This window comes from Phycodurus eques, chromosome 4 (assembly GCF_024500275.1).
Source record: "Phycodurus eques isolate BA_2022a chromosome 4, UOR_Pequ_1.1, whole genome shotgun sequence".
Classification (NCBI taxonomy): domain Eukaryota; kingdom Metazoa; phylum Chordata; class Actinopteri; order Syngnathiformes; family Syngnathidae; genus Phycodurus; species Phycodurus eques.
This window is the reverse complement of record NC_084528.1, coordinates 29,998,880-30,023,331: the sequence shown is the minus strand read 5'-3', so window position 1 is coordinate 30,023,331 and position 24,452 is coordinate 29,998,880. Positions and strand designations below refer to the sequence as shown.

The following is a 24,452-nucleotide window of genomic DNA, read 5'->3' as shown; positions in this document are numbered from 1 at the left end:
GACGGGGGCAAAACAAAAATCATAATCAAATATCACTAATGACAAGTTGTTACTCTAAAAAGTGTTATATCTGAGCATGTTGTAAAAAAAGTTTGTGATTTTTATTTTTGAACGATATTTGGTCAAAACACATTATTCATCAAGAATGGCCTTATCAAGTATTGATGCTGATCATGCTCGCTCTCAAAAAGAGGTGGCATCGATGCATCCCTAATATTATTACCTAACGATAATATTCTTTTTTGTTTTCAATGTAGTCCTAATATTCCTTTGTACATTATATGTTTCCATGATATTATATTGATGATTGGTTCTACTTCCCCATATTTGACCTGCCAGGTTCATACCGGAGACAAAGTCCTTGTGTGTGTTTGACAAACTTCGCAAATAAAGATGATTCGGATTCTGATTATGAACACTCGGATTCAAATTTAGAAATGAAGGTGAAACATCTTCAACAAACAAGAACCGGTCCAGTTGCCATGATTCAGCCTTTGCGGGTCAACGTGACATCGCAGACCCTACGAACACTCGTTTGTCTTAACCTATCAAGGGCTTCAACATAAACATGACGTCATGTTCAAACATTATGGCAAAAGAAGAAGATGGGTTACATTTCAAGCAAACAAAATATTTCTGACATTCCAAATCATGTTTTGTTTTTCGGAAAGAAATATTTTTTTGCCGGGGGGAATAAATAAACAAATATGTACTCAATTGAGCCATAAATTTAAAGTCGCATCCCCTCATGGTTACGAAATATTGAACTTGTTCCCTCTTCTATTGAAGTTGTCCTCTCTCCCTTTCTCTCTCTCTCTCTCTCTCTCTCTCTCTCTCTCTCTCTCTCTCTCTCTCTCTCTCTCTTTCTGTCTCTCTCTGACATGGACCACTTTGCTCACTCTGTGCGGGGGGAGACACTTAGTGGGTGGGCAATGTGCTCTCTCTCTCTCTCTCTCTCTCTCTCTCTCTCTCTCTCTCACACACACACTCTCTCCCACTCTTGCTGGTTCTCTGGGTATAAGAGCACATTTGTGATGGAGTCCCCATTCGTTCACGTTGATGCAGCTGAGATGAGTTCTTGGATTGCAAGCGCCAACCCGGCCATGAAACTTATTTTGGTAGGTTGTATTTGATTTATTTTTATACCTGGAGAGACATGATTTTTATGTTTAAAAATACGCATGCGTGTTGATGAGACTGTTTATTTGTTTGAATGTGTCTGATTTACAAGCTGTTACGATGCTATCAAATTTTAGTCCACATTTTGGCTCATTTCTGTGCCTGCTGTGCACCACCGCACTCTCTCTGTGGCTACAAAAGAGTGTTTGTTTCAAACATGTACAGGGAATTTTCATTCAGTTCCCAATGTTTACCGTACGGGCATTCATCTGCAGTCAAATTAGTCTTGATAGTGACAAAATAACAGAAAGGCAAATAAATCCAATGCAAAAGAAAGTTCATTTTAGACCGTTTGGTGGTCTGGTTGCCACAAATATCATATTACTCATAAAATGGATTACCACATAGTATTTCAGTCATAGAATGAGAGGTTAACTGAGGTCATCTATCTAGCTCTCTATCTATTTGTCCTTTCTTGGGCGTCAGGGTCCAGGCTAAGAGTTTTTTGTTTTGTTTTGTTTTTTTAAATCCAGTGTTGTTTGCATGCATTGTAATGTATTTTGGAGAGTTCGCATATATTTTCCACACAGACGGTTATTGGAGCAGAAATATGTTCTCAAAACATTTTTTGTAGGCCTCGGCCGTTTGCAAGCACCAAACGGGCTCTTGCGTTAGTTTCTAACAAGTTCCTATTCATCGAGTCAATATGCGCAGTTGCACCGAAAGCCAATGCTTAAATCGAATCATGCAGAGTAGTTCTTCACATACTAGATAGTTTTGCAACGAAAATAGTATTTGAGGCGCTTCTGCATTATTCAGACTGTCATATTTAGCCAACTAATGAGTCAGTCTTTCAACATCCGGCTAATTAGCCAATCGCTTCCTTTGGGACTCCCTCAACTTCGTGCGCCTGCTTCCAAGCGAGTTACGCAGCCAAGCGGCCGCTCCGTGCGTCATTGAGCAACTCGTGTCCGAGTCTAACAAACGCTCTGCAGCGTCTGCATGCGGTGAATGTACCTCGCGCACCTGTGTGCACGTCCTTTCCCCGGCGTGTCGCCGACGCATGTGGCTGCAATATGTCCCGTGTCTTCAAACACGTTCTCCTTTCGGATGATATCAGTGGGACATAAAATCACGTCAAATCCTTTTGAGGCTTGTGAGGGCACGTGCGGGTCAACAGGCGAACTATCGTGTGACTGAAACACAATATGTTTTGGTGTTCATCAGCAGGCAAATGTGTCTTTTCAATGTACGTATATATTCGTTCATCAGTCTGTTCATCTGTCTTTTTGTGTACCCATCCGTCCACCTGGTCGCCCACTTGTCGGTTCATCCGTTTATTTGTCTGGCCGTCCTTTTATCTCTTTGTATCTATCTTTTATCCACTTGTCGGTTATCAATAGGTCTGTCACCCGCCCATCTGTCCAACAAGCCATATCTTCAGCCTACTAGCATAATTGCCCAAATCATCAATCTCACTGTTACGATGTCAACAAAAACAATACCCACGTGCTCATAATAGGTTTTTCTTAATGTCAGCGAGCTTCTCAGTCATCCCTGTCCATTGCTCCATTCATCCATCCGTCCGTCCGTCCGTCCGTCCGTTCATCCATTAACCTGCCCTCTAGCCCTCAATCTCTCTGCCCACCCTTCTGTCCATCCATTCATCTGTCCTTCGTCTGTCTGTTCATTCCTGAATCAATCGATCAGCTCACCATCTGCCAGTGCAGCCTTCCTTCTCGTTGTAAAAAGGTTCATCAACCCATCTTTCATCGATCGCTCATCCACCTTTCTCTGTCTGTCCATCTCAACAGCATCCATCCAGTCCACCAGTCTGCCCTTCGTAGTCTGTCACTTACCCGTCCTTGCATTCATTCATTATTCTATCCATCCCTAAATCCACCCATCTACCATCTTGCCCTCTCTATTGTCCATCCATTTGTTGATTTGATGATCGCTATTGGTGAATATTTCATTGCTGAGTTCCCTTTGTATTTTACAACTGTGGAGTTTTTAGTACCTGATTTGACACTGAAGTCTACAATCAGCCATTTAGGCGTTCATGCCATTGTACATGTACATTGTACAATATCTGCATGTGGCATCATCTGTTGTTATCTCTTCCCTCTTTATCTTAACGCCCTCTCCCCACTTTCCTCCGGGCACCGGCCGTTGGCGTGAGCCGCAGCAACTTCCCCAAACGTGCGAGTACTGTGTTCCATTGTAGAACGTTCACATGCAAAGGGCGTGCGGAGGGCAGATTGCTATGAAGAGCAAACCCAGTCAAAGAGATTTCATTCTTTCGGGAACTGCGTGAGAAGTGACAGCGGGCTCCTGCTCAAGGTATGCGGAGGAGCGAGATGTTTTTAGACAAATAAGCGCTTACATTTGTAAGTTGCACCTAACTTCCTCTTTTGCATCAACAGTAGAGCAGAAAGCAGAGGTTTCCGTGCATGGGGGGCAACTGGTGGGGGCGGGGTGCGGAGCGATTTCTTTATTTGAGGAGTTTGTGGAGTGGGTGGCCAAGTGACAAAGAGAAGTGGGCGAGTATGCAAAAGACGTGAAGCTATTTGAATCAAGGTCACACTCGTCTGGCCTTCATTTTTGTTTCAGCTTACTTCCGTATGCGTTGTGTTCAAAACAGTTTGACCGATGCAAATCTGCCGAACAATTATAGCACAGTGCACACATTGTTGAATACGTACGGGGAGTAGTGGCATAAGTACAATATGCATAAATGTTTGCATGTGTTAGGCAAATCGTTCTGTTTTCTGTGGTTTTGAATATGCAAATGTAGGACATTTTAAAAGGACAATTAACACTTAAAAGTTGATAAATGGTCTGATTTTCTTTACCGGAAATCGATTTTTCCAAATGTTATTGATTCGCAGCTGGAGGGAGTGCTTGTAAGTTTAATTTTCCTTATATACTTTTCTTTTTCACATTTTGGAATGTTATTATACTAATAGATCATAATTAAGATAACGACACCAACATTTACAGTTGATTTTTTTTTTTTTTTTTTTTTACATCAACAAAATCCAGATGAAAAGCCTGATATGAGACGTTTTGTTGCGCAATGATTGATGCATTCCGGCGAGAAAAGCTGTTAAATTGGACCGACCGAGCAATGAGTCAGCGTGTCATCTTGTAAAGCATACGCCATCCCCCCCTCCCCCTTTGATGTCTCTTTATGACCTAAAAAAAAAAAAAAAAAAAAAAAGAAGAGAGATTCCATATTCACGGGAAAACACTCACACATAAACGTACCGTCGGGGAGCTGGAATCCCCCTCAGACCGCCCGCGTTCTTCAGTTAACTGAAGCCGCTTGTGCCGCCGATTGGAGGGTGACCTTCAGGAAACCCAAAGTCCCATTCTCTTATTGCACTGGAAATGTCAATTTCCTGTGTAACTATAGAAATGTAAATCTGTTGAGTTACGTTAAATATACTGGAGCAGCTAATTGATTCCGGATGTGCTTTTGAAATTAACTCCATATCTACAGTGGAACCGCTGAGGTTCGAACACGGTCCCCTTCAGGTGACTGAAGGTAACATTCTTAACCATCATACAAATGTGCGATGGAGTTGACCGCTCGTAATGGCAATGATGAGTGACTTTAGCGGTGACGAATGTTCGCGCAGACAAAACGCAGCTCACTTTCCATGTGCATTTTCTTGTTCTTTTTGTTTTTACTTTAGTCATTTTCTACTCATATATTGTGTGTTGCTCTCCTTTGTCCTTTAGTATTTCCAGTCCTATGGTCATGGTCACATTTGTATCATCTTGTGCTCTTATCAGATGGACGGACGGACGAATTAAACAGAATTCGCTTTGGCGTTTGGTTTTGTCGACATCATTTCTCAGCATTCAGACAATTTCCAGTAAATCAACTGGACCGACACTCAGAGTTATGAGCTCTTTGTGAGCTGGCTTGCATAAATTGAACTAGTCAGTGAGCAACCACGCACGCTGCGGCAAGCGTGCCGTGTCACGAACCGCCGCGTTTTCACTGCTTTTTATCAATCCAATTTAGTGTAATGCTGTTTGTTGCTGTCTGCGCCAAATAAACTTGTTAAATAACACATGTTCTGTATTGAGGAGGGGGGGAAGGCAGCACATGAGTTGAACCCAATGTGATTTTCAAGTGAGGTTACATTGCAAGCAGAATCAAATGAACCATTTGTTACCAGCAAGATTTTGTTTATTCTTCGAAAGGATGTTTTTGTTTTTTTTTTCCTGAGAAAAAAGCTTTTGAGGGAGATGGAGATTGTTCATTAAGTGAAGTGCCCTGTCAGGATACTTACAGTAAAACTAACAATCTTGAGCATTTGTCCTTTTGGGGTTTAGAATACTGTCTCAACATAATTACATTTTAGTCAAATGACCTCCCCTTTTGATCCTTTGACTTCCCTCTCCACTTCAATACCTTCATCCATCCTTTCCTCCCATCTGGCAGCGCTCCATTTAGTACATTTATTTCACCGACAGTGTAATTATGGATGTCAGTGGGCCCCGAGTTGCCGTGTAATTAGTTTTTTTCCAGGGATGGCGCATGATGTCATCAAACGGTGTCTTCAAACAAAACTAGGAGGTTGAAAAGTTCAAGATGTCTTTTAGTTGTTGATAAACACACACATACACATGCGCTCACACGCACACACGCATACACCACTGGACATCTTCCAGTTCATCCATTCTTGAAAAGCTGAGCAATTTTGGTGGGTTTTGGCAAAGAGTGATGAAACACTCTTGATGAAACAAATCTCAGCAAGATGTTATTTTATATTAGTAGTTGCAGGTCAATTGAAAGTAGCACGAAGCTATATGTTGCGCTACTTTTGAGCTACTTTCAGGAATCAGTTCTGTTCGGCATTTAACTTGAAAGGATATCGGCATTTTATACACATACATTATATTGTTTGTATAAAACTAGTAGCATATCTGGAGTGCTTGCCTAGCCATCAAGGTCGAAATGAAACAATGAAGTAAATCTTTAGTTACGTGCCAAGGTCTGAAAATGTGGCTGCACGAGAGCCGTCCTGCACGTCCGCCTCACTGTGATGTAACAACGGAGCTACTTACCATAACCGCGCCCACGCGGTTTTTCAATGACTTGGCAGCTTGGCGTTTAATACTTCGGTGGCATGCCTGTGAATATTTTCATTCATCCAGGTCATTGCATGCTCAGGGCATTGAATCAATCCAAGCTGGACTGTTCGGGTTGTCTTAGAAGACGTTTCTCCTCTCGTCCGAGCAGGCTTCGCCTTTTAACAAGACAGCAACTGAGATGTAAAAACACACCAAATATATATCTATTTTTCGAATTGATTTTTATTTTTGTAAGTGTCGTTGTTCAAAATGTCACTGGCCTATTTCCAGAAGATACTCTATCATAACCTTAGTAGGCAGGACGGCGCACTCATGGTTCACACTTCTGGCTCGCAGTTTTAAGGTGCACAGTTCGAATGGCCTCCTCCCATTTTGCCATTTTCCCAAAAACGTTCAAGAATAAAACATTTCTATCGGGTGTGAATGTAAGTGTGAATGATTGTTTTTCCTTGCGTGCGCCGCGATTGGCCAGTGACCGGTGCAGGCTGTCCTCCTCCCCTCTCGTCAGCTCGCACAAGTGCCATAGAAAACGGCTTGATGACGACCTAAATTAGGCTGTTTCCTAAATAAATAAACAACAATTCTAAATTTAAAAAAATAATAACATGGCAGTTGTTCCAGGTGTAAAATTGTACTTCAGTCTTTACAGAAGTGGAGAAGCTGTCATGTCCTCGTGCAAAACTGCAAATGTCACTTCCTGTCGGGAGGAGGAATGACCAGGTGTCCCAATATTTCTGTTCACACGATGTGCCTTCTCTGCTGCCCCCAAGTGGCCGTATGCAGTTCTTTCGTTTGCTTTCAGTTCCCACTCCACATGGCTCTCATCATATCCCGATAATTCAAAGAGTGAACCATGACATTTTCTTTAATTTGTCCCAAAATGGATGACTCAGAAAGCATCATTTCTTTCCCAGAATGCATGCGCTGTCTTCCGTCCGTCTCTGTGGCGTGCATTGCGTCGAGCTGTGTTCTGTCACTGGACTCGCTCCACGGAGCACTGTGTGAAAGTTGACAAAATCAATGCGACCGTGACCATTTCCACATGCGCTCGTGAGCACACGCCAGTGAACTCAGTGTGACTTATTGAAGTGACAGCTGTAACTGTACGCAGATTAGCTCAACCGGGACACACACTTTGTCAGGCTTCGCAATACTCTTAAAATTGACTGCCGTCTCACGGCTTAACAGCCTTCTTAATTTATGGCTGCGATTGCTATGAATGTGACTTCTGGCGGGGGCCACCCACGCTACAAACAAAGCATGCGGTTTGTAGTCATGGTATGGCTCGCAAAGTCACTCTGGGGCAAAATCCTTCCATCGAGCGTCCTCGGAGGTTGATGGCCTTTTGTCAGGGGAAACCGCTGAGCTCACCGGGTTTGTGCAGCTTCGGTTTCCAAAATGCAGCCTTGAATCTGTTTTTATTCTCCTTTTCACTGAAAGAAAACAGAGGCAACGAGGGTTTCTGAGCCCTTTACGTACGAAGTGTTGAAAACACATTTAATTAAGAATATATACAGCTCATTGAGTTGAGTTTCTTGCCCACGAAGAGCAGTAGCATCATTTCTTTTTTCTTATTTAATAAATCTGCACACATTTCAACAATTCAATTCCCCCCCCCCCCCCCCCCCCGTCAATATGGAGTGCTATGTGTACATTAATGAGGGAATTTAGGGATTTCGTCATCTACGCTCCATAATATCATCAACAGGTTCAGAAAATCTGGAGAAATCACTGCATGTAAGCGGCAAGGCCGAAAACCAACATTGAATGCGGCCTCATGCGGCACTGCATCAAAAACCGACATCAATGTGTAAAGGATTTCACCGCATGGGCTCAGAACATGGACTGATGCCAAGTGAAAAAGTGTTCTGTGATCCGACGAGTCCACATTTCAAATTTATTTGGGAAATTGTGGACGTCGTCTCCTCCGGGCCAAAGAGGAAAAGAACCATCCGGGCTGTTATGGACGCAAAGTTCAAAAGCCAGCATCTGTGATGGTATGGGGCTGCGTTAGTGCCAATGGCATGGTTAACTTACACATCTGTGAATGCACCATGAATGCTGAAAGGTACATCCAGGTGTTTGAGAAACATATGCTGCCATCCAAGCAACGTCTCTTTCATGGACGCCCCTGCTTATTTCAGCAAGACATTGCCAAACCACATTCTGCACGTTACAACAGCGTGGCTTCGTAGTAAAAGAGTGCGGGTACTCGGCTGGCCGGCCTGCAGTCCAGACCTGTCTCCCATTGAAAATGTGTGGCGCATTATGAAGCGTAAAATACGGCAACGGAGACCCCGGACTGTTGAACAGCTGAAGCTGTACATCAAGCAAGCATGGGAAAGAATTCCACCTACTAAGCTTCAACAATTAGTGTACTCAGTTCCCAAACGCTTATTGAATGTTGTTAAAAGAAAAGATGATGTAAACAGTGGTAAACATGACCCTGTCCCAGCTTTTTTGGAACGTGTTGCAGCCATAAAATTCAAAGTTAATGATTATTTGCTAAAAACAATAAAGTTCATCAGTTTGAACATTAAATATCTTGTCTTTGTAGTGTATTCAATTAACTATAGATTGAACTTGATTTTCAAATAATTGTGTTCATATTCTATTTATGTTTAACACAATGTCCCAACTTCATTTTAATTGGGGTTGTATATTATCACACATTTATACATAGATACATTTGTCTGACTTTAGTCAACATTTTCTTATGTCACTTCTTGAGAATCTTCTTTTTGCCACTGACTGTTTTCTGCTCCTGTTTTCCATGTTCTCCCCGTGCCTGCGTGGGTTTTCTCCGGGCACTCCGGTTTCCTCCCACATCCCAAAAACATGCATGAATTGGAGACTCTAAATTGCCCGTAGGCATGACTGTGAGTGCGAACGGTTGTCTGTTTGTATGTGCCCTGCGATTGGCTGGCAACCGGTTCGGGGTGTACCCCGCCTCCTGCCCGATGACAGCTGGGATAGGCTCCAGCACTCCCGCGACCCTAGTGAGGAGAAGCGGCTCAGAAAATGGATGGATGGATGGAACACACACAAACATGAATTGATGCTCAGCGTCTAGTTGAGCGGAGGCCACTATATGAAGAGATATCCATCCATTCATCCATTTTCAACATCGCTTATCCTGGTTAGGGTCACGGAGCGCTGGAGCCCATCCCAGCTGACTTCGGGCGAAAGGCGGGGTACACCCTGAACTGGTTCGCCAGTTTGAGGCGCGTTAGTTGTTCGAGCATATGCCATTATTTGAAGAAGTGTGTTATAAAGATATCGTCCGTCATTAAGTTTGATTTATTTGATAATAGAGGCACAATGTGGAGAAATACGGTCTCACATCCTTTTTTTTTTTTTTTTTTTGCTTATTGTGCTTTCTGTACCAAGGTACCACATAAAAAACATTTGACCTCAGATACAGAAAGAACACCCCGTCAGGTTTGCCACAGATTTCTTATTGAGGTAGTGTGTTCTTTAAGGCAAGCGGCCTGAGAACAAATACAAACACGCAGGAGAGACGCAGGTCAGTGGTGCATGGTGATAAAATAGTAGGACAGTGTTTTGAATTGTGAATGGGGAAAGCCCAGAAGTAACCTCCAACAGTTACTTTAACAAACAGCAGCCAGGAGGCGACCGCAGAAAGGAGCATAGCCATAACACATAAACACACATATGCATTGCACAGTGCACACACATGCAAGACATTATCCTGAACATGCACAATATGAGAGCGTATATGCTTGTTGTGTGTCCTTGCAGACAAGGATAAACACATTGAACGTATGCGATCGCACAACGCAATAATGGCCCGTATAACAACGAGGGCACATCTGGGCCAACGGGGAAAATCCGCAGAGCCAACACTGAAGCCGAAAGGAAGCGGGCTGTCGGCTGACATCTGGCCCGCATGTGTCCCTCCGCAGTCTGCGTGGCTGCGTGTCAAACACGCTCGCTAACTGACAGCTTCTCTCCCTCGTCGGCAAAGAGCCTGTCGGGAAGGTTCACGGCCATTTAGACAATAAATACTTGGGCTCAGCGACGTAGGCATGGCAGGGTATTGCTCGGAGTTGTGACATTGCATCACAGTGGCTGGTTAGTACTGCTGTCTCTCACTGCCAGCCTTCTCAGTTAACATGGATATTTGACTTCTAAAGCCGTCAATGGCAGTGAATGTGTGTTAAGAAGGTCGTGCCGGCCTTTCTGTTGGGAATTTGTTCTCTCTGTGTTTGTGTGGGTTGTCTTCGGGTACTCCGTCGTTCTCAGTCTCCAAAGCATTTGTTTTTAGGTTCATTGAAGACTAAATCAGTGGTTCTCAAAACTGGGGTCCAAAGACATTCGGGGGTTCCGCAAAATCATTTGCAATAAGTTATTATGTTATATCATTTGGAATTTATGCAGAACGGCACATCAATAAATAAAAAAAACATATTGTATAAACGGCGCCACGGTGGACGACAGGTTAGAGCTTCTGCCTCACAGTTCTGAGGACCGGGGTTCAATCCCCGGCCCCGCCTGTGTGGAGTTTGCATGTTCTCCCCGTGCCTGCGTGGGTTTTCTCCGGGCACTCCGGTTTCCTCCCACATACCAAAAAACATGCGTGGTAGGTTAATTGACATCTCTAAATTGCCCGTAGGTGTGAATGTGAGTGCGAATGGTTGTTTGTTTGTATGTGCCCTGCGATTGGCTGGCAACCAGTTCAGGGTGCCCGATAATAGCTGGGATAGGCTCCAGCACGCCTGCGACCCTAGTGAGGAAAAGCGGCTCAGAAAATGGATGGATGGATGGATATTGTATAAACCAAATACTCCTTATAGCTTAGCTTGAGGCCAATTATAAGCCCTGGTATGTTTGACATATGCTAACATAACGCTGACATCCGTGTTGAATAAAGTCAAGTTTTTTTTGTTTTTTTTTTAAACAACAAAAAGCATACTTATGCAAAAATAATATCTTTTTTTTTTTCCAAGAAAATATTTATTTTGTACAGAAGCATATTGCATTCACTTGGATAAAAAAAAAAAAAAACTCTTGTTTTTCTGAGTCATTTTTTTGAGGGCTTTGTTTTTTTGAATATTTTTTTCTGTTTTTCTGAGTAATTATTTTTCTCTGTTTTTCTGTCTATTTTTCCCGCTGTTTTCTGACTATTTTTTCCCCTGTTTTTCTGAGTAATTTTTTTCCTGTTTTTCTGACTATTGTTTTTCTTCTAATGACTAATAACAATACCATCTATGTATCTCAAAGACAGGAGTATCTCCCAGTGTCTTAAACCCATATCAAAATGAAATTGGATCAAACTAAATAAGCCGGTCATGTTGCTTACTTCGTAGTCCGCAAAGAGTCACTTGCAGTTCTAGGTTCTCGTATGAGTTTGATGTGTCCCGATAACTCAGAAAAAAATTTGTCAGAAAAACAGGTGGAGAAAAATTACTCAGAAAAACAGGGGGAAAAAATTAGAGAGAAAAACTGGGAAAATAATTAGTCACAAAAACAGAAAAACAATTCTGAAAAACAAAGCCTTCAAAAGAATTACTCAGAAAAACAGGAGTTTTTTTTTTTTTTTATCCAAGTGAATGCAATACGCTTCTGCAAGATCGTCTTTTTTTTATTTTATTTTGTTTATACTTGGCGGCACGGTGGGCGACTGGTTAGAGCGTCAGCCTCACAGTTCTGAGGACCCGGGTTCCATCCCCGGCCCCGTCTGTGTGGAGTTTGCATGACGACTCTAAATTGCCCGTAGGTATGAATGTGAGTGCGAACGGTTGTCTGTTTGTATGTGCCCTGCGATTGGCTGGCAACCAGTTCAGGGTGTACCCCGCCTCCTGCCCGATGATAGCTGGGACAGGCTCCAGCACACACCTCCCTAGTGAGGAGAAGCGGCTCAGAAAATGGATGGATGGATGGATGGATAGTCTATACTTCATTTTGGAACAGTGCTCTTGAATTACCTTGACCACACAGGGGTGCTGACAGTGAGTCTCGGGTGTTAAACCTCACATTCTGGTCCCTGGCAGCCGTCAGCGTCTGTTTCGTCTCTGGTGTCATGTGGGAAGCCGGCAAATTTCTCGGTCGACTTCAAATCCCCCTTCCCATTCTGCATTTGTCCCCTAAACACAGGACAGTGGTGAAAAAAAACACAGAAACACAGGACTGTATTCATCATTTCATCATCATTCATCATAAATGGCCTGGAAAGTCAGTTGATAGAGGCCCCAGCTTCCCCTTTAATTTATGATTTTCTTTTTAATCACCTTCACCAAAGGGCTAATTCAGAAAGTTTTTCCCTCAGCTGTGCCGCTAAAAAAGTCATTCATTTTATGTGATTTACTGTCATCATTTTAAATGCCGACGGTTGTCTTGCAAAACAAAGTAAAACAAGAAGAATGACAGTGACAGTCTCTCTTTAATGGACAGATGCAGCAGACAACACTTTTGCGTGACAGGGAAGGTCAAACACATGACAATTCATTTTTAAAAGAGACAATTCACTATTGTGATTGTTTTCCCCACACCTGCGACATGCTTCCATTCGAATAGTCAAAGGAAGAAAGTATACTTTAAACACGTTATTTTTGTCTTGCTGAAATTCGTCCATATGGGAGGTTGACGATCTCACGTAAGTGAGCCTGCGCAAATCCCGCCTCGCATACGGTGGGGCCCAATGCGGGTCCAAATCTCATTACCATGACAACTGGGGGCGTAGCTCGGATGGCTGCGCATGGAGCCCGGAATCTAAAAAAAGCGACTAACGAACTGTGAAGCGCATACACGCCGCAACAAACTGCATGGATTCTATTTTCTCTTGTGGAAGCGGAATCCAGCCCCTGAACTTGAATGTATGAACTGCTTTCTGGACTGGAGCAGCTCACATCAAATACAGACCGAACTGCGTTTGGACAAATTCACTCAGGAATCAGGAATGTGCCGAAGCTAAGACTGTAATCAGCGCATCCCCAAAAATACTCGGTGCCGCTTTGCTTATCTTTTGGCTTCGATGTAGTGTCGGCAATGTAATGCAATAAATGCCCGTTGCGCGAAAGGTTTACTGTCGAATTGACCTGGACTGTTGCTTGACTTGTCAGTTATGTAAGAGAGAGGCAGCAGAAGTGCAGAACGGCTCGCTGACAGACACAATTTTCAGAAAAAGAAAAGATTTACTAAGTTGTTTGATTTCACGTTTAATGAGTGGCCGGCACTCTAGAGATTTGTAAACAAGCTAATTAATAAGTGTGCTCCCTTATAAGCTCCGAGCTGGAGTGAAACATCTGCCTCCACTTATTTTATTGTCCAGAAATCGTTTAGCGTATGACAAAAATATGCCAAAGAGCATTGAGAATAATAATGACGACTAACTGGCACGATGGAATCATACGACAACAATTACAGCTTGTTTGGCGTCATTAGCCTGTGAAGAATTGTTGCTTGAGAAGCGCCAGCGAATGAAGTAGTTCGAACGCAGGTATTCATCTCAACGGAGGATTTTCTTCTCAGACGCTGGAGAGCACAGCAATTGGCTGGAGGCCAGCGAGTCCACCAGGAGCTATGACTTTACAGCTCTGACCTTTCCTTCAACTCGCTCTTACTGGAAGCTTTTGGGCACGCCAGCGAGTCCAGCATTCAGAAATATTTCATGCTCGAGCAAATAGAAGGACGAGATGTGCTCGAGATGGCTTTCACCATCACACGTGTTGATCTATTTTATTTATTTATTTATTTATTTTAACCCTCGGTGCAGCTCTTCACAGCCTCCCTCACCTGGGCCTTCCAGCAGCAGGCTGAGCCGTCCAAGTACCAGTACCGCGACCCCGTGACCTCCGACCTCCTCCTTTGCGACCAGTGTCCCCCCGGCACGGCCGTGAAGAAACACTGCACTGCTGACAGGGCCACAGAGTGCCAAGCCTGCCCCGAGAGGCATTTTGCCGACAGCTGGCACTGGGGGGACTCGTGCCAATATTGCACCTCGGTAGGTACAGTAACCAATTAACCAAATACAAATACTTTGTTCCTGATTTTTTGTCAAGTAGCTGGACTTTAGTGTACTTTCTATTTCCACTCTTTAGTTTTTCAAAATTCTTTTGGGGGATTATGATAAAAAAAAATTAAAAAAAAGACGATCTAAATAGGGCGTGGTAAGGTTGATTGATTGAGATCTTGGGGTTTTATAATCGGGAAGAAAAAAAAACAATAACAAGGAGCATTGTGAACAGGTAGCGTTACCGACGATTGGAACAGATTCAGAGAAGCGAGATATTCCCCATCCTTGGCCTGATTAAAGAGAGCGAATGATTCGTGGCAGTCTAAAAAGCAACAGCTTCTGGTGTTCAAAAGTTCTCCTAAGTGAAAAAATCGAATCAAATAAAAACGCACACAAATAGCAAAGGTGTATTTTTATCTGTTGTGATCAAATTTTGCCTTTTTCTCATTCAGTTTATATTGTTAGCAGAACTATTATTACTTGATTTTGATAGCTTCAAAGTCGAGCCAATGCAACCTTTTGGTTCGAAAAACATGTGATGAGATATTTTTTCCCCTCTTCTCAGTACAATAAAAGGAAAACTATTTTGTGTGTTTTTTGTGTCTCCCCCCGCCCCCCCCCCTGCCCCCCACCCACCCATTGTGCCAAGTTATCAAAACATGTATGGCGTATAATTGACTTTACTTCTTATTCTTGTACTAAAGTAAATTTCAGAGTCTGAACTTTTTAAAAAACTTCTTCTGAAATACTTTGACTTCTTCCTAAGTACAGCGTGTGAGTAAGTTTTTTTCACCTCTGGGTCGGTTGGAGGTTCAAAGGCTTAATATAATATATAATATACTGGACCGTTCGTTGTAGTTTTCAGAAAGACACCTGTTTTTCTCGTTAAGATTCCTGTATAGAGACGGACACAAACACGCGCTGGACTCAAGTCTGTTAGTTCACTTATGTGAAGTGGTCACAAATTCCTCTGACGTTTCCTTCATATTTTTATTCAACTTCCCTTCATGTTAGACTCTTGTGGTTTCTCTCAGATCTTTTCTTTATGTGCGTGACTATGTTGTATGATGTTATTTCCCCCCCCCCCCCCCCCCCCGAAGCATGTCTTTGCATGTCATGGAAATGTAGCTTTCAAGGCTGCGGTTTGTCATGCAGCACCTTGGTGACCTGCACTGTGTCTCCCACTTCAGCGCTCCTCTGTGTGCTTTGCGTTTAGGTGTGCAAAGAGAGACAGCTGGTGAAACACGAGTGCAACAGCACCCACGACCGAGTGTGCGAGTGTACTGGAGGTTTCCACCTGGTGGTCGAGTTCTGCATCACGCACAGCTCCTGTCCACCCAGCTACGGAGTGGCAGCTTTAGGTAAGCATTTTAATTCACTTGCCAGCCTTCCTAGTTTACATGGATATTTGACTTCTAACGCCGTCAATGGCAGTGAATGTGTTAAGCAAAACAGAAAACACCAAGTTGTGTTGACTGCTTATGTCAGCAAATTAGTGTGAGGTGTCAATCACACCATACTTTAAAAAAAAAGGTTTTTACAGTTCGTATTTTTTTTTTTTAGCAGCACGGTGGACTATGTGTGCCTCACAGTCCGGAGGTTCCGGGTTCAAATGTCTGTTCTCCGGGTATTTCAGCTCTCTCTCACATTCCAGAACCAGCATGTCGGGTTAATTGAAGACCCTAAATTGCTGTTTGTCCATATGTGCCCTGTGATTGGCTGGCAACCAGTCCAGCAAACACTCCAGCAGCACTCATTCACGACTCTCAAGGCGCGACACAAAAATGGAGGGATGGTCAGACTGAGCCAATAAATAGGATTAATAGGATAAAATGTTTGTATCATTTGCAAGTTAGAGTAAATAAATGTCATTTCTCTCAGGATAACCAAACTGGATTTGTGTTTTGGAAGAAGAAGAAAAAAGCTCTTTATTACTTTTACTAAACTTGTAAAATCTTCTTTTATATACAAAACAAATTGTTTTCTTTGAAAGCAGATTCAAAAGCAAGATTTGTCAAGTCATGTGTTACAAGTTAAAGTCAAGTGGAGTCTTTCATGATTTTTGGTAGAGCCAGTCCCAAGTCTTAAAGATCGGCAGGAGTTGAGTCAATGTGACTCCTGTCCCCCGCCTCTGGTATTTAGATTAAAAAGGCCACAAAGCACGTCAAACGGTCCAACTTCCTCACAGCAGTCTGATAACTTCCTCAAAGTATTCATGTTTGATCAACAGACACGCTCAGAATTCAGCATCCCACTTAACCTTTACTTTCAGTGCGTGCATTTCATGTTCCTTGCTATTACAATATCTGATTATCATTACTCCTCCCTGAGCTGTGTCCTTACCATGGTGGAAGGTTTTGTTTGTCCCAGGTATCTAAGGAGCTAAGTTGTCTTGGGTTGCATTCACGCACCTATGGCCAGCAGGTCCGAGGTGCGGGACCAGACAAAGCACGGCTCTAAAAATCCCAAAGATGTTCAATAAGTAGTGAGGAGGCTCCGGGGACGACCCGGGATGTCTCCCGGATGAGCTGGACCAAGTGGCTGGGCGAGAGGGAAGTCTGGTCTTACCTGGTGAAGCTTCTGCCCCGCGAGCCAACTGCGTACGAGCAGAAGATGATGGATGGATGGATGATTCTTAGGACTGATTTTAAACAATAATGTCCAGTGTGCTGACCTTATTGCTCATATTTCCTTTTCCTGGCTTTCTGAATGAGTTCTTCCTTTCAAACTACACAGAAACTCTTGCACACTGCAGTCCTTTATTGATAAATCACGGCTTGCGTCAACTGTTATTTCTATGACAATAAATCCCTCTCATCTTTCTTCTCTGGAGCACATTTCGCAGGAAACACACAGGAAGCCTCACCTCAAGCACCTATGACATTTACCCTCCACCCTGTAATTGACGCACCGCTATAGTAAAATAGGAGACAACTTTCCTCGACATGGGACGGCGTTACTGGGGTTTCCCCTTCCTTAAGCTGCTTGGCTCCTTATGTAATGGGCAGAAATGCGGTCGAAGCCTTCAGCCCGCAAGATGAGCAAAAGCCATCGGTGTGCCGCCTCGACGTGACTCAGCTTCTTCCGACTTGGCCACCTAAGGTGCCCTCTCGCTCGAGACTCTCTTAATGGAAGATTGCAAGTTACTCTCAAAAGTGGCAAAAACACATTGTGCCATGACTCTGCAAAACAAAGTGAAACAAGGGTTTGAACTGACTAATGGTGATTGATCTTTGTTGTCCCACGTGCTTCATCTGAAAAAACAAAATGAGGATGTGATTGTGACTCATGACATGCACAATGTGACTTGTGTGCTGAGCAAAGAATTCCACACCTTGGCCTGAATTGCTACAAAGTGGCTGTGTTTGTCCTTTAAAATATATATATATATATATATATATATAATAGAATGTACAGTTATACGCATTTTAACATTTGCAGCCGTCAAAAAGAGTGAAAAGGAAAGCAATCGCTTGATAATAAAACTTGAAAACATTTTTGTGTTCTCACTCTTGTGCGACGTTCCTAACGTGTAATGGCATTGTAAAAAGTACGTTCGCCGCTTCACCTTAAATCTGAAAAACAATCATTTGTCCAGTAGAATTGTGCTTCAGGTGTGTCAAGTCACATTGAGAATAATTGTACTGAGCAGTCAAGACAGAGATGCGTTTCCCACACAAATGACATTTTCCTTTTCAATGCATCCTTCTTCTTTGCCATCACCTTTGAACATTTCGGTCAAATGGTTCAACTTCCGAGGCATTTGACTGAAGAGGTTCCGCTGTATTTCGTAAGACATACGGTCCTGAAAAAAACTAAATTAAAAAAAAGCCAACTAAGTGATGTGAGTCACTCTCAAAATGACATAGTCACATGTTGTGATCGTCACGCTTGGAATCGTATCGCCGCACCTCACCATAAACCGCCAATATGTAGTCATTCGATTTAGAACAACATAATAAATCATTTGCTTTGTAATCAAGAGAATAGTATGTGTCATTTCCAACCCTGGCTCAACTGATTTAGTGCTCTAGAACAGTGACTGTATCCACAAGCAGTGTGTCACACATTTTAGTATTCCATGAGAGATCACTTCAATGTAGTCGCTAAACTATGTACGTTTACCTTTCACAGGAGTACAATTGAAAAGTATTAGTAGTATTCCTTATTGTTACTTTGAAAGATGTCTCGGTTTGTTTCCTTCCAGGTACCCCGGGGAGTGACACTGTGTGCAAGCAATGCCCCGCCGGTCATTTCTCCAGCAGCCGGTCCTCCACAGAACCATGTCGACCACACAGAAACTGCACAGACTCGGGCCTGAAGACACTGAGATGGGGAACGTCCACTTCAGACAGCATCTGTGGGAGTCAGGACCAAATCATGGCCATCGATTGCGCTCATCAGCACACTTTGTGTCACACAGGTGAGTCGACGATTATACCGAGCAGTCGATGCCTTACGCGCGTCACACGAGTGCACACGGGTTACAAGTTACCATGAGTCTGGCTAACTTATTTTCAGAATGTGATCATTTCCCTTCCTCAGAACAGGGGATTTTCACTTTTCCTGTTTCTGATCAGATTTAGATGTGATGACCACAAAGGCCAATGAACTGAGTAGACCGTTTAAGGTATGACTGGGGGCATTTTAAATAGAGGGTTTAAAGTTGCGCCAATCATTGGCCTTTCTTTCAACGAGAACATCAAGTCTGAAAGAGCAGAGAAATGATCTCATGGCGTTGCAGCAGGAAGATAGCACTCAGCGGCCTCTCGGGGACATATTTTCGTAGCACATTATCTGGAGATAGCATTGACAAAATTCCACTGCGCAGTACTGCCTCAGCTCTACTCACATCTGAAGTTGTGGATTTTCTTCTTGAAAGAATACTGCAGAGTCGACAAAATTCTTACCGCACTGAATGCATCAATAGGAATGAGACGTGCAGACAAAAAGAGGAAGAGCGATGGTCTCCTGTATTTACATATTTACACACATTAATGGAGACACGTTTTAATCAAGAGGAGAAGGAAGCGAGAAAACGGAACGTGGAGCCTACAGTATAATACTGCAGCGTCCGGAGATTAGGCTTTTTTTGGATGCTTTTTCTGTTCAAATACTTTTACAGTGTGTGTAAAATCTGTTTCCATACGTTGTGTGTGCGTGAGGGGTAAAACCTTTTTTTTTTTTTGTAAACATATGGTCGCACTATATTGTGTCTGGAACATACTGTATCCCCCATGATGAACATTGTTTCAGTGTATCCTCGAGTAATACGACGACAAAATGAAGAATCTGACCGACCAATGAACGCACAGCGGTTCAATAATTATAATGATACATTACACTAATATCGCGCTTTTATGGGCACTCAAAGAAAAAGCCTTTACAATTTCACAGAGTATTTATTCACTGTAGTCACACCTGGTGGTGGTGAGCTACTTGTGTAGCCGCAGCTGCCCTGGTGCGGTCCGACAGAAGCCTGGCTGCCATTCTGCGCCTACAGCCCCTCCGACCACCACCAAACATCCAACCGCATTCATTCGTGGGTTAGGTATCTTGCTCAGAGACACAACAACGACATGCGCTCGGGCGGGGGATACGAACCGGCGACCCTCCTGTTTAGCTGGGCGTACCCTTGCATTTGACTCTCTACTCGAAATATTTCCGAGTGATGTGCCAGCTCAAATCCTTTCTTTCTGCATTTGTGAGGGAATTGCAATTCTTCTTTAAAACCCATGCAGTCATCCTGAAAGTACACTCAAATCTGAAGCGGAGTCAGGCAAAACTGACTTTGCAAGAAAAATAGTCAGTTGCTCAAAACAAAACTGTGTGATATAATTCCCGGAAACCCAAATGATAGAATGCGTCTTCACACAATTTTGTGTCATGCCCCTGTCAAGTATAGTGACAGGCGATACCGCAAATGTCCTTATACAATACGATATAAAGCAAGTAAATCAACACTTCATTATTGATCCACACAACGCTGTTTCACAAAAATCACGATACTGCATGAATTGCACTGTAATGCAATTCCTCTCTTGTTCCAGACGTGCTCTTGTGCGAGGAGGCCGTCTTCCAGTCGCTCGCTTCCCTGCAGCTGTCCTCCGTGCCCCTGGAGCGTCTGCTGGAGAGTCTTCCGGGCCGGCGGGTGGACGGCAAGAGCGTGGAGAGGCTGAAGAAGGCCTGTTCTCCGCAACAGCAAGTCCTCCAGCTGCTGCGGCTGTGGAGGCAGCAGAACAAGGACCAGGACAAGCTGTATGGCATCATAAAAGGTATTCTAAGACGACAAAGTTGCGCGTTTTCTTTTTGCCGCGTCTCCGGGCTTTCACAGGCTAATTATTGCAGACTAAGATAAGATCCACCATGAATTTCAGGAGCTCACCGGATGATCACTTGATTTTTCGGTACCCACTCTTTGACCAAGACGCGACAGTCTGCGTCACAGATTTGACGTCTACATATTTTGCAATCTTTTATCAGTCTGTGACTTCCTTTTGTGTTTGACCACAATACTGCATATTTTACAAAACAGTACACCGCTGTTGTTGCCCAAATCGTGATCTGAATGCTGTTTTTCACACCCCTTTGATGTTGTTTTTTTGTTATTAGAAGGAAGTGAGTTGTGAACGCTGATCTACAGAGAATTGGCTAAATTGACAAGCTTTGGTTAAAATTGCATGCCACGCTGAATTGGTTTTGCTTAAATTGTTTTATTAGTTGCAAATCAGGTTTTGGGGTGACATGGGTTTTAACTGTAAATGGATTAAATTGAAAAACATTGTTTCCTCTAAAACTGTCATTTGTGAAAATGACGCGCACACATGTAGAAATCTTTAGGTGTTGGTTTTAAAAAAATAAAAAAAAATAAAAAAAGGTGAATTGCCTCAAACCATTATGAATACTATTAATCTATCTGTCTATTTCCAACAACCCCTTTAACATGACACGTATGGCTATGTTTACATTAGCACAGAAGGCTTTATACACATTGATATCGGTTTTTGATGCAGTGCCGCCTGAGGGATCGAAGGTCACGGGGATCCAATGTTGGTTTTCGGCCTTGGCGCTTACATGCAGTGATTTCTCCAGATGCTCTGAACCTTTTGATGATATTCTGGACCGTAGATGCAGAAGTCCCTAAATTCCTTGCAATTGTACGTGGAGGAACATTGTCCTTAAACTGTTCGACTATTTTCTCACGCACTTGTTCACAAAGAGGTGAACCTTGCCCCATCTTTCCTTGTGAATGACTGAGCAATTCAGGGGAGCTCCTTTTATAGCCAATCATGGCACCCACCTGTTCCCAATGAGCCTGTTCACCTGTGCGATGTTCCAAACAGGTGTTTGATGGGCATTCCTCCACTTTCTCACTCTTTTTTGCCACCTGTCCCAGCTTTTTGGGAACGTGTTGCAGCCATAAAATTCTAAGTTAATGATTATTTGCTAAAAACAATCAAGTTGATCAGTTTGAACATTCAATATCTTGTCTTTGTAGTGTATTCAATTAAATATAGGTTGAACACGATTTGCAAATCATTGCATTCCGTTTTTATTTATGTTTAACACAACGTGCCAACTTCAATGGAATTGGGGTCGGAGAAAAACTAAACGTGACGTACCGTTTCTTTGATTTAAACGGCAGGGAACCACTGCACGCCTCCATTGGCTGCCACTGGAATTGATTTTGCTTCTTTACAGGTGTGAACCACTGCGAGCGGAAGGTCTCCCGTAGCAACAGCCTGAAAAACGTAACTTTCGCCGACCTCTTGGAAGTCACCAACAGCTTGCCGGGGGTTAAAGTTCACCGGGAGGACGTGTCGGCGCTGTTGGCTACTTGTCTCCCCAAGCAGTACATTCTGCAGCTCCTCCACCTGTGGAAGACGGCCAACTTTGACCTGGATCTGGTCAAAGGTCTTTCTCACAGTCTCAGGGTGCTGCGCAGCAAAGGGGCACCTCGCTACCTTTTAAAGGGCCTGAAGAAGATCAGCCGCATTATTGGCTCCACCTCCACGCGCAAGACGTATGAGAAGATGTTTGTTAGCATGCTGCAGGATGAGCTGTGTTTTAAAACTCTAAAGCCGTTCAACGAATGAAGAAGATTTCTATTAGGGATGGGCATTTGACAACATTTACTTTATTCGACCTTTGGGCAAATGAATGACCAATTAAGTGTTTTTTTTTTTTTTTTTAATATAAATTATTCATATTTTTTTAATTGGTTGAGAGAAAAGGCAGCACGTCTGCCTTGCAGTTCTGAGGGTTTTGCGGTTCACATCCCAAGTTCAACCTGTGGAGATTGCCTTTTCTCACCATGCTTGCGTTGGTTTTCTCCAGCTGCTCTGGCTTTCGCCCACATTTCAAACACTTGTATGTTCGGTCCATTGAATTGTCCATAGGTAGGAAAGTAAGTGGCGTACCCCTCCTCGTGCTCAAAAGTCAGCTGGGATAGGCTCCAGCTCATCCACAACCTTAATGGGGACAAACGCTATAGAAAATACAGTGGACTGGTAACCAGTCCAGGTAGCCCACCGCTTCTTCCCCTGCTATTGACTGTAAACTCGCCCGCAAACCCAAATGAGGATAAGCGCTACAGAAATTTCATGGATGGATGATTGGGAAAATAGCACTCTGTATGTTCTGAACTCCTTTTTTTCAGTGTCTTATTGAGTAGAATAATGCTTCCTAAAGGAGTTTGGCTTCCATTGGCTTACGACTTGTTCTTCTTCTTCAGACCACAAACGAGTTGGCGGTGACCCAACAGCGCCTCCGCTGGTTGCAGTCAAAAATGTATTTCGTATCGCCTCGACGGCTTCAAGACTCAATAAATCGGCAACAATTGCTGAGGATAAATTAGCGGACAAATTGATTTTCATGCCCATCCCTAGCTTAGATTCACACTTGACTTCAAGGTGGGAACAACACTGATGACATAAGCCGATAGTTCTAGCCAGTCAAATCATTAGGTACACCTAAGCAATGTAATGGATCCAATACAGGAGTTGGATTTGTAAGTTCGCAATGTATCATGAACATTACCTCTGTCATTTTTCTTACAGTTCTTGTGTTATGCCGATGATGATGATTATGATGGTGATGATGACGATGATGATTATTGGACTGTGCTGGTGCACATTCATACATGAAAGCATCAAGTCTGTGGGATGTTACTTAAGTACATAAAGCTACACACATTATTATGAAAAGGTGTTTATAGTATTTCTTGTGATAATATAATGATACAATACCCCTTATAAGGGTGAATAATTAATTACACAAATACTTTTGCCCATTTTCAGTCTTTTGAGGAATTATAATCGTACGATCTTTTCATTTCTAGGCAGACCATAACGTAAACTTTGGGAAATACTTCATGGGAATCGTTTGAGTCTGTGAAAAGTAATAAAGAAAATATTTAAAATGTAAATAGTACTATTTTATGGAAAGTGGGACGGGAAATTGTGTATGTTCATTTTTTCATATTGCTTTCTCGCTATTTGAGAGGAAGGATTTGATTTCATAATGAAATCCAGGTATGAGCTATATACTGTATGTCCTTTGTTTGTTGCTTTTGTCTGCGACTGCTGGCAAGTGACACTTATTGGGATTTTATTTTGTAATTTTCAGCTTTATGAATGTAAAATTGTGTTCTATTTAAAAACAAAAGGGAATTTAACGTTCCATTCTTTGTAAAGGCTTGTTTTTTTTAAATTGCTTTATAAAACAAATACTGGATTCTAAATGCTGCAACTTTTTTGAAGGGATATGTGTTTTATATTTGTTTTGCATTACTTTTAATATGATGAACTTTATTGTATATATGCCTCGTGTAACACTAATGTTAAATAGTTTGTACAAATGCATTGCTTCATAAAAGATGAGACTTTTTCTGCTGTGACTTGAAATTTCTTAAAAGAAACACAAACAAAGCGTCTTTCCAGTCATGAATGAGCAATTTGACTTAAAGTCAGCGGAAAATGTGACATCAATTGTTTCACCAGCACAGGGTCACACAACAAATAGATGACATATCATCGTCATAGACGAGGTGACTCATGATTTTGAATTTCCTACAAATGTCCGTAACCGAAACGTGACGTCCCGCTTGTCATTTGGCTGACTGTGCAAAGCTTCTCCGGAGACCGTGTGCACAAATAAGCATAAGCTCGCAATCGCAGTAGCCAAAAGAAAACGAATCTTATTTAGGTACAGAAAGGTATTGAAAATATTACGGAGCGTGGTTCTG

At 42.8% G+C, this 24,452-nt stretch overlaps 1 protein-coding gene across 2 annotated transcripts; it reads left to right on the top strand.

Moving 5' to 3' along the window:
• The first annotated feature begins 1,017 nt into the window (after window positions 1-1,017).
• On the top strand, window positions 1,018-24,088 carry LOC133402203 (tumor necrosis factor receptor superfamily member 11B-like). Of its 2 annotated transcripts, XM_061675837.1 has the most exons (6): window positions 1,018-1,118; window positions 13,967-14,194; window positions 15,423-15,567; window positions 18,414-18,629; window positions 20,257-20,481; window positions 21,908-24,088. In XM_061675837.1, exons 1-6 carry the CDS (start codon window positions 1,035-1,037, stop codon window positions 22,300-22,302), a joined length of 1,293 nt encoding a protein of 430 aa, XP_061531821.1. In that variant the 5' UTR covers window positions 1,018-1,034; the 3' UTR covers window positions 22,303-24,088. The 2 variants fall into 2 exon arrangements, with proteins under 2 accessions (XP_061531821.1, XP_061531822.1); XM_061675838.1 differs by lacking the exon at window positions 13,967-14,194.
• The last annotated feature ends 364 nt before the right edge of the window (window positions 24,089-24,452 follow it).

What these genes read in the sequence shown, in the direction of transcription:
- LOC133402203 (XM_061675837.1), top strand. Translation starts at nt 1,035, where the DNA reads ATGGAGTCCCCATTCGTTCACGTTGATGCAGCTGAGATGAGTTCTTGG. An exon ending in CTACGGAGTGGCAGCTTTAG is followed by an intron (nt 15,568 to 18,413) that starts GTAAGCATTTTA and finishes GTTTCCTTCCAG; the next exon opens with GTACCCCGGGGAGTGACACT. An exon ending in GCTGTATGGCATCATAAAAG is followed by an intron (nt 20,482 to 21,907) that starts GTATTCTAAGAC and finishes GCTTCTTTACAG; the next exon opens with GTGTGAACCACTGCGAGCGG.